The sequence below is a fragment of the Micromys minutus genome (genome assembly GCF_963924665.1).
Source record: "Micromys minutus genome assembly, chromosome: 6".
NCBI classification, from domain to species: domain Eukaryota; kingdom Metazoa; phylum Chordata; class Mammalia; order Rodentia; family Muridae; genus Micromys; species Micromys minutus.
In genome coordinates this window covers 19,359,857-19,373,664 of record NC_137975.1, presented here as the reverse complement: position 1 = coordinate 19,373,664, position 13,808 = coordinate 19,359,857, and the positions used below count along the sequence as shown (strand labels likewise).

The window sequence follows — 13,808 nt, the reverse complement described above, 5'->3', positions numbered from 1 at the left end:
AACGTTGACCTCTCGGAATCCTGAAAGACACACACACACACACACACACACACACACAGTGGGGTACGGGGGCTTGGGAGACAGGGTCAGGAGTAACAGGGTTAGGAGTAGCAGCAGGCAGACAGTCTGACAGAGACAGAGAGGGAATAAATATATAGATAAAAAAGTCTGTTCTCCTTAAAATCTAAAACTATACTTTATCATCATCATGAAGAATGACCTTCTATCTCTATCAACAGTCTGTGACTGAGACACGGTACAGGAAAGGACTTGAAGATGGAGCAAGGGCAGTGCTCCTTCCCAAGCTAGCATAGCTCTGTCAGCTGTGTCTATGCCCCTCCTTCGTCCTATTGCCGTCACCTAGAGAACTCAGTACATTCCATGTGCACACTTTATAGACACAAGACTATAAACTGTGTCATCCCCAATGGCAGATAACTAAGGGACAGCCTGGGCCAGGCAGGCCAACTCTTCAGAAGCACCTTGGACCTGTCTGCCAGCATTTCTACCTTGCAGCTTCTGAACCTATGTGTCAGGTACAGGCCTCTTGTCCCTCTGCTGTGCTGTCTCACTAGGCCATATCCCAACCACACTGGAGCTGTGGATGCCATTGTACAATAGCATGTCCACCCACACAATCCACCATCACTGAGCAAGAGTAACTGGCAGTGAATTGGAGACTAACAGATACATCAAGTGATTCATGAGATTGTTCTATTGGTTTTTTTTAGGTGGAGGAGATGGCTGAGTCTATAAAGTATGAAACTTAGATCTGGACCCCCAGAATCATGTAAAAACAGACAAAGACAGGCAGATCCCTTATGGCTCACTGGCCAGCCAGCCTAGCATAGTATTGAGAGACCTTATTTCAAACAACAGGAGCAACAAGACACCCAGCCTTCACACATATGTACATACATGGGCACAGATACACACATGCACACACACACACACACACAAGAATTAGCAAGACCCAGGCTTTGTACATCTGCCTTTGGGAGGACCCTCAGCACCTATAGACTTGCACTGGGGTGGGCGTGCTTTCTCTCTAGACTAAGGAGAACGAGTTCATTTCCAACTAAAACATTCCAAAGCAGTTTTTCAAAACTATCAAAGATTTAATATATATATTAAAATGGCCTACATGTTGCTATAGGCTGCGCAGCACATATTTAGAGGTCAGAGGTCAGCCCAGACACTGTTGCTCAGAAGCCTTCCCCACTCTTTTGTTTTGTTTGAGACAGGGTCTTTCATTGGCCTGGAACTGCCACGTAAGCTAGAACTCCACCTAGCTCCGCCTCCCATCTCACCTCCCTTGGGTTTATGGGTATAAGATGCCATGTCTAGCTTTCTTGTCAAACATGAGTTCTGGGACTTTGAACTCAGATCCTCACACATTTGAGGAAAATGCTTTACCAACTGAGCCATCTCTTCAGTCCCGTTTAAAGATGCTATTAATGAGTAACACAAGCACAAAGGACATTGGGCTGGAGAGATTGCTCAATGGTTAAGGGTACATTTAACTTCTTCTCTATTCTTTCAGAGGAGGCCTAGTTTGGTTGGCCACACCCACAAATGGGCTGCTCACAACCACCTGTAACTCTAGCTCGAAGAGATCTGACATCCCTTTCTGCACCCCACAGGCACGTCCACTCATGTGGCGCACACACATGTGAAGAAATATTAAACAAACAACAAGAAATGAGATGGGGAAAAGGAAGAGGAGGGAAGAGAAGAGGAAGAGGAGGAGGTGGGAAGGGAGACAGACAGACAAAGGGGGTAGGGGTAGAAACAGACTACACAAAGAGGATGCAAAGCCCAGGCCTATATATTTACAAATACGCAGTGCCTAGCACAGTATAGCACTCAATGAATTTGCTTTATATAAGCAAATTAACAAAACAGATAAACTATCACCTATAAGAACAAACAATTGTCCTCAGGTAAATTGTAGCTTCCCAGGTAATAAAAGCATTTTCCACCATTTTAAAAAGGTGTAAAAACTGCTAACAGCTTTATTGCAGTTTTAGGCAAACAGCAAAATATTTGGTTGTGTTGTATTTAATGGTAATCCATTTATTTAAGGACACTGTACGATGCAGAGTAATCCTGACAGAGTTTAATAAGAAAAATGAGGACACAAATATTCCTTCCAAATTCTAGCATATTTTCATATTTATCATGGTGTTTTACAGTTAGAGTTACATTAAAATGTGTCCTCAGCAAGATTATAATTTCTAATTACTAATAAACTTTTTAAATTTTTTCTTTGTACTTCAAAAGCCTTGGCAGTAAAAACTGAAGCGCAATATTACTACCCTCATTTTCCATGTTCCTAAAATTCCCTGTACACAGTAAGGATGAGAGCCAGCGGTTGAGAACATTTAGAACTCCCTCTGGGGAAGGGAGCTCTACTGTGCTTCAAGCCAGGATCTCTTGGCTAGAGCCGAGGTCAATTAGACAGCAGCGGAGCAGGTACCCTCAGAGCATCTGGAACTTTTCATTTCTAGGAAGCCATGACAGCACAAGGCAGAAAGGACTAAAAGGCTCAACCAAGAACAGGGTGGTAAAGTAGAGTTAGCATTGCTGTTCCTTTGTGAGGGTTAATGTTGGCTACCAGGATGCCAAGTACTTAAAAGGCAAGCCTCTCTGTACCTCTGTCAGCAGGGGTTGCACATTAGGTCACCTGAGGTCAACTTGGTGTCCAAAAAGAGCCCTCTGAGGAAACAGTAGGTCTGCTGGTGGACTAGGGATCTCGGGTGTATATGCAGATCCTCAAGAGAAAATAGCATCTCATGATTGTTGGGATTCTGTAAACCCCACCCCTTAGTTACCTGGCAATAGCCAGGTATGCTCCGTCCCAGTGACCTGACACTAAAATGGACCTGCTTGCCCCATCCTCTCGCTCTTGTTCTCTTGCTCTCTCTTGCTCTCCAGCCCTTACCCCTCCTCTTCCCCTTCCCTTCCCCCCCTCTCTCCACGTGCTCATGCCCGGCCTCTACTCCTGTCTTCTCTCTCTCTCCCTCTGCCTCTACTACCCTCTTAACTCCCCCATGACCTAAATAAACTCTATTCTGTACTATACAGTCATGTGGTTGGTCCCTCAGGAGGATGGGATTCCCAACATGGATCCTCCAGAGGTATGTTCCTCACCTCCAGGCCTCGCCACACCTCCATGGGCCATATCCCCCACCCCGGCCCCCTCCACTCTCTTCATCCTTTTCCTAACAATGATTTCTCTCATCAAACAATCAGTATTTGAGAAATTAACAAGAAAGGCTGTATATGGGAGCTATCCTTCCCCTGCCCCCATCTGCCCTGGGCCATGCATGACTTCTTGGATTCCACTTACTGCTTCAGGACAGGAGGCAGAGACAAGAGAATCCTGGGAAACTCAACTGGTTGGCCTGGGAAACAAGACATGTTGCCTCAAACAAGGATGAAAAGGAACATCACCCAAGGCTGTCCTCCTCCTCTGATTTCCACATGTATGCTATGGTATCTCCTTACATAAGCGCTAACACACACGCACACACACACACACACACACACACACATACACACACACACACACACACACGAGTTGGGGGTGGAGGGGGAAGGGTGAAAGGAAAAAGAGATATCCGGTCATGAGGAAATCTAATCTCCTCACATGGGGCACCAAAGTTGTTAAAAGATGATGCTCCAGGTTTTGGCACCAATGTTAGAAAAAGGATGAAGAAAGTCAGGGGGATATGACCCATGGAGGTGTGGTGAGGCCGGAGGGTAGTAAGGGCAGAGAGAGAGAGAGAGAGAGAGAGAGAGAGAGAGAGAGAGAGAGAGAGAGAGAGAGAGAGACAGAAAGACAGAGGGGGGGGGGGAGAGAGAAAGAGAGAGAAAGACAGACAGAGAGAAGACAGACAGAGAGGGGGAGAGGGGGAGACAGAGAGACAGAGAGACAGACAAACAGAGAGGGGGAGAGAGAGAGAAAGAGAGACATACAGACAGATAGAGGGGGGAGGGGAGAGAGAGAGAGAGAGAGAGAGAGAGAGAGAGAGAGAATGAGAAAAGAGAGGAGTAGAGAAACAGAAGCTAGCCATGAGCACATGGAGAGAGAGGGGAGAAGGGAATGGGGAGAAGAGGGGGAAGGGTGGGAGAGCAAGAGACAGAGGAGGACAGGAGCACAAGAGAGAGAGAGAAAGAGAGAGAGAGAGAAGGGGGCAATCAGCCCCTTTTACAGTGTCAGGTAACTGGGGGAAGCATACTTGGCTACTGCCAGATAACTGAGGGGTGGGGTTTCCAGAATCCCAACAGGGGGAACAATAAGAAAACAAAAGCAGAAAGTCATCACTCACCTCTACTCAGCACACTCATCTATGGCACTGGTTCCCACGCCCCATTTTAAGAAGGATCCTGAAAGTCAGCCAAGGGTTCCAGGCTAGACCAAGGCTCACAATTCACCTGTGAGTGACTATGTTTCAGTGGCCCAGAAGTGACTATGCAATGAGCCAAGGACTTACATCCGAACTGCCCAAAATAATTTCCTTCTCTACTTGGCTCCTCACGAGAATCCCTTTCTGCTGTGGCTTCTCTGAGAGACAGAACATGGACAAGGAGACTGCTGAGCAGCCCCACTCACAGCACCGGAGAGCAGGCAAAGACGGGACACTAATGAGAAAGGAAGGTGTTAATGAAAAGAGAATTAACTTGAGCCTCTTAGAGCCATCAGCGGCCAGGAATGTCAAGTCCTATCACTTACAAAGCTTAAAATTAATTTCAAAATGACCTTTCCATGGCAAGACACTAGAGGTGTGTGTGTGTGTGTGTGTGTGTGTGTGTGTGTGTGTGTGTGTGTGTGTACAGTTGTCATTTATACCAGAGGAGAGCAGGGAAAGAGTCAAACACTGCAAAAGAAAGACTGGGTCACATTAACCAATCTGTAGGCTAGACCAAATCACTAGGCAGATACTGGCTTAGCATCATCTGTGTTTACTGCCAATGACAATTCATGTGAGTTCAACACTGATGTGGCTGGCTATCAAATGACTTAACAGCATGAGAAAACACCACAAAGACAAGTTTTCAGTTGTATATAAATACCACTCCAATATCTAAAATGGAGTATGTATGCATTTGTCTATATACACAAATACTTAAACACACACACACACACACACACACACACACACACACACACACACACACACACACACACACACTCCAGCATTTTGGAAAGACTGGAGGAGGGCTGGGAATGTGGCTGAGTTGGCTGAGAGCTTGCCTATACACGCAAAGCCCTGGGCTAGCACATGATCAAGGTTTATCTGTGCATGCCTGTAATGCCAGCATCCAGGACACAGAGGCAGGAGGATTGGAAGCACAAGGTCATCCTTGGCTACACTGTGAGTTCTAGGCCAGCTTGAGACATATGAGACCTCAAAGGGGGTGGGGGTGGGGGGGAGGGCAGCTGTCATCACTGGTAAGATCTGAATGGGGAACTAAAGTTTGACTTCAGTTTTCACTCCCTCTATTTCCTCATATGCTCTCAATTTTCTACAAAAATTCACACCGGCTTCGGGTCACACAAGTGTGAAACGCCATGTTAAATCGACAAGCAGTGCGGTGATCATGCTCTCTTCTGAGAGCCTTAGTATCAAGTGAGAAGACACCTCTTGGAAATGTCTCCCTGGCGCACGCTGCTTTACTATTTGATTTTCCCTGCCCCAGGCTCTCGTGTAGTCCCTGTCGCCCTCAATCACTCCACATCCTGGAGCCTTGAGGAAGACTTTAGACTCCTATTCTCCTGCCTCGGCCTGTCTAGTGCTGGGGTGACAGATGAGCGTCACCACATCTGTTTGAGTTTTTCAGTTTTAGGTGGTTTTCTTTGGTTTGGTTTTGGGTTTGTTTTGTTTTGTTTTGTTTTGTTTTGTATGTGGTAGTGCTTAAATCGAAAGATCTCTGAATGCTACGCTAGGCAGCCTCTTCGTTTCTGAGTCCAGTTCCTTTAATGATGGACTGTAACCTGTAGCTGAAGTAAATCCTTTCCTCCCTAAGTTGTTTTTGGTCTCAGTGTTTTTTCACAGCAACAGAAACTAGGGTACTCAGAAAATCCAAAGGTTGGACATGTCTGCCATTCAAGCCTCAGCTACCAGGTAACTGTGGTGGAGGTTCAACACATTTTCCACCTAGTTTGGTGTGGGGATTAATGCTGTGCCCTCTAATCCCTGCAGCTGTCCTGGGAGTTGAGGCAGGTCACATCCTGAGGCTCCTCACTTGCCCAGAGTCACACATCTGGCATGGAATAGGCTCAGCTCCTCACCCACATGGAAACGGTCTCTAAGAGCTTTGGACAACAAACAGCTGCCGTATCAAGAGCCCCCACAGTAACCTCTCGGAGCATCCTGGATGTGGAGCCTACATGGAATTTCTTCCACTTCCTGCCTGGCTGAAAACAGGACGGCCTGCGAGAACAATAACTTCATGCTGTTAGGTGGCCTAAAAGTTAGGAAGGATGAGAGCCATGGTGGGTCCCTCCCGTGAGGAGGTCAGGCAGACGTCTCAGAAACCGAGAACGAACCAGGAGGGAGTAAAAAAAGATACAGTAGCAGAACACTGAAAATTTTTCATCTAAGACTCAGAACAGTGAGGAAGGTAGGGAACTCCTGGGTCATTATAGTATGAGGTCTGCCCACCGTGTTCTGAGAGGAAAATAGCATGGTGACAGGGCTGTGACAAGAGGCAGGACCATGGCAGCCTCTGAACGCTAGGTAGAGAGAAGAGCCCTTAGACACATCCCTTCCTCAAGCCCAGTGTGGGGCAAAAAGGCTCCACAATATGGAGAAGGGTGGGCCCCATATTCACGCACTCTCTCGCTCTGTCACACACACCCTCAACATACACACCATACACACACACAGCACACACACACACACACACAGCACACACACAGAATGTGCACACTCACACACACACACAAACACACACACACCCGTCATGCTGGCTGTTTCCTCAATCCTCATACTGGGTTGATGGGCTCCAGAACTTGGCCTCCCTTTGACAGAACCCTGTGTCTCAGTGTCCAGCACAGCACAGCAGGAAACACCCCAAGCCCCTAAAGATGTCCTTTTAGGTTCCCAGAGTACCAAGCAGTCCTTTCCTAAATCACACTGGCTGCGTCCTTGGAGAAAGAACAAGGTCTCCTGAGACAAGTCTGAGAGTCTATCTTCCTCCCACCCTCTCGCTGCAGTAACAATGTATTTTTCCTTCAAGGGCAGGGACTAACCGCTTCTCCCATGGTGGTTTTCCAGGAGATGCCACAAAAGTCCTAGCCCTCCTCAGTTCCCTGCATCCTATTGGGAACAGCAGAGGCAAGAAGAGAAAAAGTGACTGCTCTCTGACATTGCCCTGCTGTTCTGAAGGGCAGGGCATCTACAGGAGTAGAAGAATCCTCCCACCATAAGCACGAACGCTGCTTAGGACACACCAGCCAGCAAAGATGGACCCTAACAAGCCAGTCTCCGAGGAGGAGAGCCAGTCCAATGGACAGTTTAGGCTTAAAAGAGCTCAGCAGCCAGAAGTCAGCAGAGTCCAACAGTCCAGGCCACAGAACCTGGAGGCCAAGAGAGACCAGACAGTAGGAAAGTGGTCTGTGGGCAGAAGTGAGCTAGGAGGTCACGGCTGTGTTAGTCTAAACTGAAAACTTCTCGGAAGTAAAGAACCCCAGTGTCCATCGAGGCAGGGAGACGAGACAGGGTCACTAAGGTGTGGCCAGACTGCAGAGGGAATAGCACAGTGCTAAAGTTTCACAGTGAGAGCACGGAAGTGGCCCAGGCCTGGCCTTAAGTAAGAGAGCACCACCGGGGTTGAGAATGTAGGTCAGGCAGCCTGAGAACGGCTGGGTCACCTCAGACCCCATCCGGCCCAGCCCTGAGGTAAGCAGGTGTGGCTGGGAGGCAGGAGCCCACACCCTGCACCCCAAGGATGAATGAATGCCCTCACTGTTCTGCTCAGGCTGCTGGGGACTTTCCAGCAGCACATTTGAATGACCAAGTCCCAAAAGGAGTTCAGAAGTCTCTCTTCCTTCTGCTTCTGTTACTTGTTCCTTAAGAACCAAAGCAAGATAGAAGGTCATGGAGAACTGTGGGGACGAGGGCAGAAAGGAGCTCTTCATGGACGAGAGCAGTTGAAGCCTCTCATGCACAAATCGATAACTCCAGGACAACTGCCCTGCACTGCAAAGGTGGCTGACATAGAGATGATATTTCTGTCACATAGGTATTTTATGTTAAGGTAACAACAGAATAGGCTGAATGTGTATACAGCTTCATCTGTCTCCCCCACTGACTAGGACACATGTATTTACCAACTTTCTTTACAAAATGGGGCAGCAAGGAGGATTCGGCCACAAGCTGTAAGTTGCTGACTTTCTAAAATCAAAAGAATCCTGGGTAGGAGCTGAATCCCTAATGGGTGTGGCCAGAGAATTTGGAGTGTTTTAGAAGTTTTGGTTGTGTGGAAGGAATGTTGGTATCACCAGGTTTCTAAGGAATTGACTCTGTTATGAACAACTGAGAGTGGCCATGTTCCAATAAAACTTTATTTATACCAATAAGCAGCAGTCTGAATTTGGTCCATAGGCTAAACCTTGCTCAACAATGGATTCTAATAAATGAGGAATCATTTAAAAATCAACTATTCAAATTCATCAAACATCAAAGCTCTATTTATAGCATACCAAGATCCTCTGACTCCTCAAATATGGGAATGGAAGGGGAGGCTGGTCACTTTCCTATACTCTGACAATTTCATATATGTACATAATGCATTTTGGTAATTTTGACACATACCCCATATTCCCCCCTCTCTTTCTCTCCCTCCCTCCCTCCCCCATCTCTCATTCCCCTCTCACTTCTACCAAATCCCTTGAAAAGTTTATTTGAGACAACTAATAGGATCCCTTTAAACTAGACACAGATCCAGGACACGCAGGACTAACTGTTCATTCTTTCAGGGCAAAGTACACCAAACATGGTCTGAGCCTATGGCAGAAAAAGAAGAGTCTGAAAGCAGATGGCCCACACAGCCCAGCTAAGCCGTACAGCATCTTACCTAAAACAGGATCTAGTGTATCTCAGGCTGGGCCCCCAAATTCCCGTGTAACCAAAAGTGACCCTGAACTCTTGATCTTCCTGCCTCCACCCACCAGAGATGCCTGTCTGTCAATGTCACCAGTGGTGGCAAATCCAAGGAGAGGTGGGGGTCACCATCTTCCCAGGACCAGCAGCACTAGGTCACACCCCAGCTAACACTACTCTCCACTTAGTTGCTAGAGTGTAAAGCCCTAAGCCAAAGAAACAGTAAGGCTGCAGAACTAACAAAACAAGCATACCGGTTATCTACTGCTCAATGCATTTATTATCATCAAACTAGGGAGAGTACACTGCTATCTTCTGTCAAAGGCTTACTATGTGTGCTAGTGATCTTTAAGGGTCAAGGGTCAAATTGACACAGCCTATAATAGCCTGATAAAAGTTTCAATCAAATAATTCACCCCCCTCCCTCCAGAAGGAGGTCCTAAGCTGCATAATTAAGTTACCTAAGCGTGAGCCCATGAGGGAGCCAGGCATCGAGTCAGGGAGAGACCCAGCAAGTAATGTTCTTTCATGGTTCATTCAGGTTCCTGCCTCCACTTCCCTCAATGATGGATCAAACTCTGATCTGGAAGCGTACGCCAAAGAAATTCTTTCCTTCCCTAAGTTGCCTTTGGTCACAGTGCTGTATGACAGCAACCGAAGAAAATTAAAACACCGTGGAAGTAAAATTGTGCTGAAGTAGATTTATCTAACAGAAAACATCAACAGGACCAGGCAACCCTGTCTCAGTAGACCTCACCACAGGATGGTCCCAAATACCCTAAGCGTATACACTCTAGTAAGTCCCAGAAACTCAGCTCCAAAACCACTTCGGTTGGCATGTGGACGTGGTGGGAAGAAAGCATCAGACTTGCTGATGACTCCTTTTTACTGTTTGCTGATATTGGGGGAAGGTAATGATCGCTTCACTAAGGCTCATCTGAAAAAGGGAAGAACTAGAAGAAAGAACTCCTCTAGGCAATGTCTTGGGATGGCAAGGTATAAATACACCTGTGTGTATGGGTGCACACATGTGCATGTGGGGGAAGCCAGAGGATACCCTCAACTGTCATTCCTCAAAAGCCATCAATCTTGTTTGCCTTTGTTTGACACAGGGTCACTCACTGGTCTGGGGTTCAGAAAGTAGGCTTACTTGGCTAGCCAGTGCCTCCTGAGTGTTGGGATTACAGCAAAGAATTTTTTTAAACATGGTTTTGGGGACTGAATACAGGTCCTCTTGTAAGCTATTCCCTTGGTTCCCTTTATATTACATGCACACACGCACGCACGTGTACACACACACACACACACACACACACACACACACACATACACACACACACCCCTAAAATATCTGAGACCAGGTGCATTTTCTCAAGATTGAGGAAGCATATACTCAGTTATTAAGCAATACATGATAAGAACAATTACTGAAACCACATGTCTATAAATACTTAGCTCATGTGTTTGTCTTGCCTATGAAAACTTTGATAAACTGCATTTAGAGGAAACTCCTAAGTTGCTGTCCTTTTCCCAACAAACATATATGAGCTACACGTAGGGTTCAAACCTTTAAGACAGCATCTACCACAGGTCACATCACACCTATGTAACTCTTACATACCGTGCTTTTCTCTTCCCTGGTGGTAACTTATCTTTGAAACCGACAGGCCATATCCGTCAAGTCAATGAGTCATGTGTCTTATGTGGTTGGGAGCCTAGTGTTTGTTGTTGGACAGTGGCACGCAAAAGGGAACTTCATGTTTTTAATACATTACATTGAAAAAGGCATTTTATTTAGACACGTGAAAAGCCAGTGTTTACGAACCCTGACTTTTTATATGGCTGTTGGGGAATCAAACTCAGGTCCTCATGGTGGTGTAGCAAGCAGCTGACCAATTGAGCCACCCCCCCAAAGATTATTGCTGATAAATCTTGACGAGACACCTTAAGAGCAGATAGTGTGACCATTCTGGTTCTAAAAACTAAGAGAGAACATGGGAACTCCTTGGCTGTAGCAACCTTCTCTTCATAGACACATATTCTATAGAACCAAGTTTCTGGGACACGTATGTTTTCCTGTGTCTGTACTCCAGCTGCCTAAACTGAGCCTATGCTCATGTGTTCTAATCGAGGGCATGTCTTTGACTAGGCTGCAAAGCAGAGGACCAGCTCTCCTCCACCACCCCAGCAGCCATCTTACCAAAGTCCCAAACACTAGGCCCACTGAAGACTGAGTTTGATGGCTCTATTTCCCCTCTGCCAATTAACAAGAGCTCACCCTCTAGAAAACCAGGCCATTCTGGATCCTCAGTGACCATAGCACATCCTGGAAGGCAGAATCTAAGACACTATAACCCAAATTCTGCCTTCAGTGTTTATTTTGTAAGCATCTGTATGTGCATGCTGGCACCATCTGGGTCAGAGAGTACAGGCATTTGCTCCATCCCTGTATGGTGGAGGGAGAGAGCGAATTCCCAAAGGCTGTCCTCTGGGCTCCACTGTGTGTACTGGTGCATGCACTCAGAACATGAATGGGAATGCACACATGATAATGATAATAAAGAATAATATAGAACAAATGTATTGCAAAGTTACACGATAAATAACTGTAGGTTACACCGAGGACACTTTTTTGTGATTTTCTCTTTTGTTTTCTTCCTATTTTTTTCTAACTTATGCATAACTTTTACTAAAAAGGCAAGCTAAATTTCACATACATTATTTTTTGTATATATCTAAAATTTTATATTATTATATTTTATGTATATTACATATAATACACACACACACACACACACACACACACACACACACACACGTCTCATGTAGCCCAGGCCAGCCTCAAACATCCTACATAGATGAGGATTACCCTGAACATCTGATCTTCCTGCTTCTAACATCACAATGCTGGGTTTCAGGCATGTGCCGCCATGCACAGATCAAGCCATGCATGTTAGGCAAGCTAAACTCTATTCCCAGCCCTCATGTGTTGCTTTAAAAAGCATGGAGTACCTGAAAATGAGCAATGAATAGAAGATGATTTTTTTTTTTTTTTTTTTTTTTTGGAGTTGAGTGCAATTAAAGACAAAGGCAATAAAGCCTGGGATGGTTCAGGGCAGTCCATTAGCCCAACACTGACCTCAAAGGCATCTGAAACATCTTCCTCCCCTCCACTGTATCTAATTACATTTTGTTTAAGGACAGAGAATGAAAATGTTTGTCTGCACTCCCTGAACACACTCCTGTGAGCACAGTCTAGAAATATGTTGACAGAGTGAGGACTGGCTCCAAATACAGGCCAGGGAGCCTGGGTGCCCTGAGTAGCATGACTGGGGGTGTCTGTGTGTACAGGAGCTTACAGTCCCACACAGGGCACTGCTTTACCTTCCTAAAAATTCAGCTATGGGCTGGGGAGTTGGCTCCGTGAGTCAAAAAGCTGGACAAGTGTGAGGACTTGAGTTCAGATCCCCTGAATCCACAGAAAGCCAGACACAGCAGCATTCACATATATTGCAGTGTGGATACAGTGTGCCTACACAGAGGTGGAAGGCAGGGACAAGAGGATCCCTCAGAAGTTCACGAGGCAGCCACCTTGACGCATAGCTGCCAACAAGAGATTTTGTTACAGACAAAGTAAGGACCCACAGCTGAGGTTCCACTGGCTGGTGCACAGCCACACTCATACAGAGAAATACACATATAAAAATGATGCACACACAAAAAGAACTGTAACCACTGTCCGGGAAAATATAGCAAACCCACATGTGGAAACTTCTGGAGTCCCTCCAATGCTTAGGCATGATCAATGGAGCAATCCACCCCCCCACCGTGTCCCCTCACTCACCATAGGCTGTCATGACACCAGCATATGGTCCATCCACCACGTTCCTGTTCTCTTCTGCCAGTGCCTTGATGTACCTTTTGCTGAGGTCAAGGATCTGCTCCCGCAACATGGAGCTGCTCTCGGGCTGAGTTCGCTGCTGGATGGTGAAGTGCAGGAGCATCATTCCCCATATGAAGCCAAAAGTCACCAGGAAAAAGCCCAGCTTCTGAGAGGACAACTTCCAGGGAGAAAAGAAAGCCATCTCTCTCTAGCAATGTACCATTCCCTTGGCTCTCAACAAGCAGAAGGGGAAGGCAAGTTCATGGTGCAGGCTGGGGCGGAGAGTGCGTGGCTCTCACTCCGGCTCCTGAGTCAGCTGATCTCCGTGCTGGGCTTCCATTCTGCTGTGGAGGAGGAGGACAGTTAGCAATGTGATCGAAAAACAAACACAACAATCAGGATCCGTAATTGTACTGATAGCTCCGTGAAGTGCCCGCTGACTTCTTGGCTTAAGGTGCCAAGTCAGTACTTTAGGCTGCCATTTGGAAGCTGGGAGCCCAGATGAGAAGTCTGGTACAACGGAAAGCTGTACAAATACATTGTGGGAAGGATGCATCTGAGTGTGTGGACACAGGTGTACTACAGATGGTCCCCTTCTAGACCTAGTTCAAAACAGGAAGCTTGTTTTGTAAGGTACAGAGGAGATAGAAGGAGATGTAACTGAATGTCAGCAAAAAGCCGTGTGTGTGTGTGTGTGTGTGTGTGTGTGTGTGTGTGTGTGTGTGTGTGTGTCAGGGTCGGGGGCAGAGTCCTGTGACAACTTTGTACTTGGTACTTATGCAACTTGAGCTGAGAAAGTCATTATGTGCTTG

At 46.5% G+C, this 13,808-nt stretch overlaps 1 protein-coding gene across 1 annotated transcript in view; it reads right to left on the bottom strand.

The window, feature by feature from the left end:
- The window catches only part of MGAT5 (alpha-1,6-mannosylglycoprotein 6-beta-N-acetylglucosaminyltransferase), a gene marked incomplete at both ends in the record, with an annotated part of 168,997 nt that extends 155,799 nt beyond the window's left edge, over positions 1 to 13,198 (bottom strand). Inside the window, one exon of the mRNA XM_080917587.1 lies at positions 12,958 to 13,198. Within this exon, the coding sequence (XP_080773713.1) occupies positions 12,958 to 13,198 (241 nt within the window). The remainder of the gene's footprint in view (positions 1 to 12,957) is intronic.
- Positions 13,199 to 13,808: the final 610 nt, after the last annotated feature.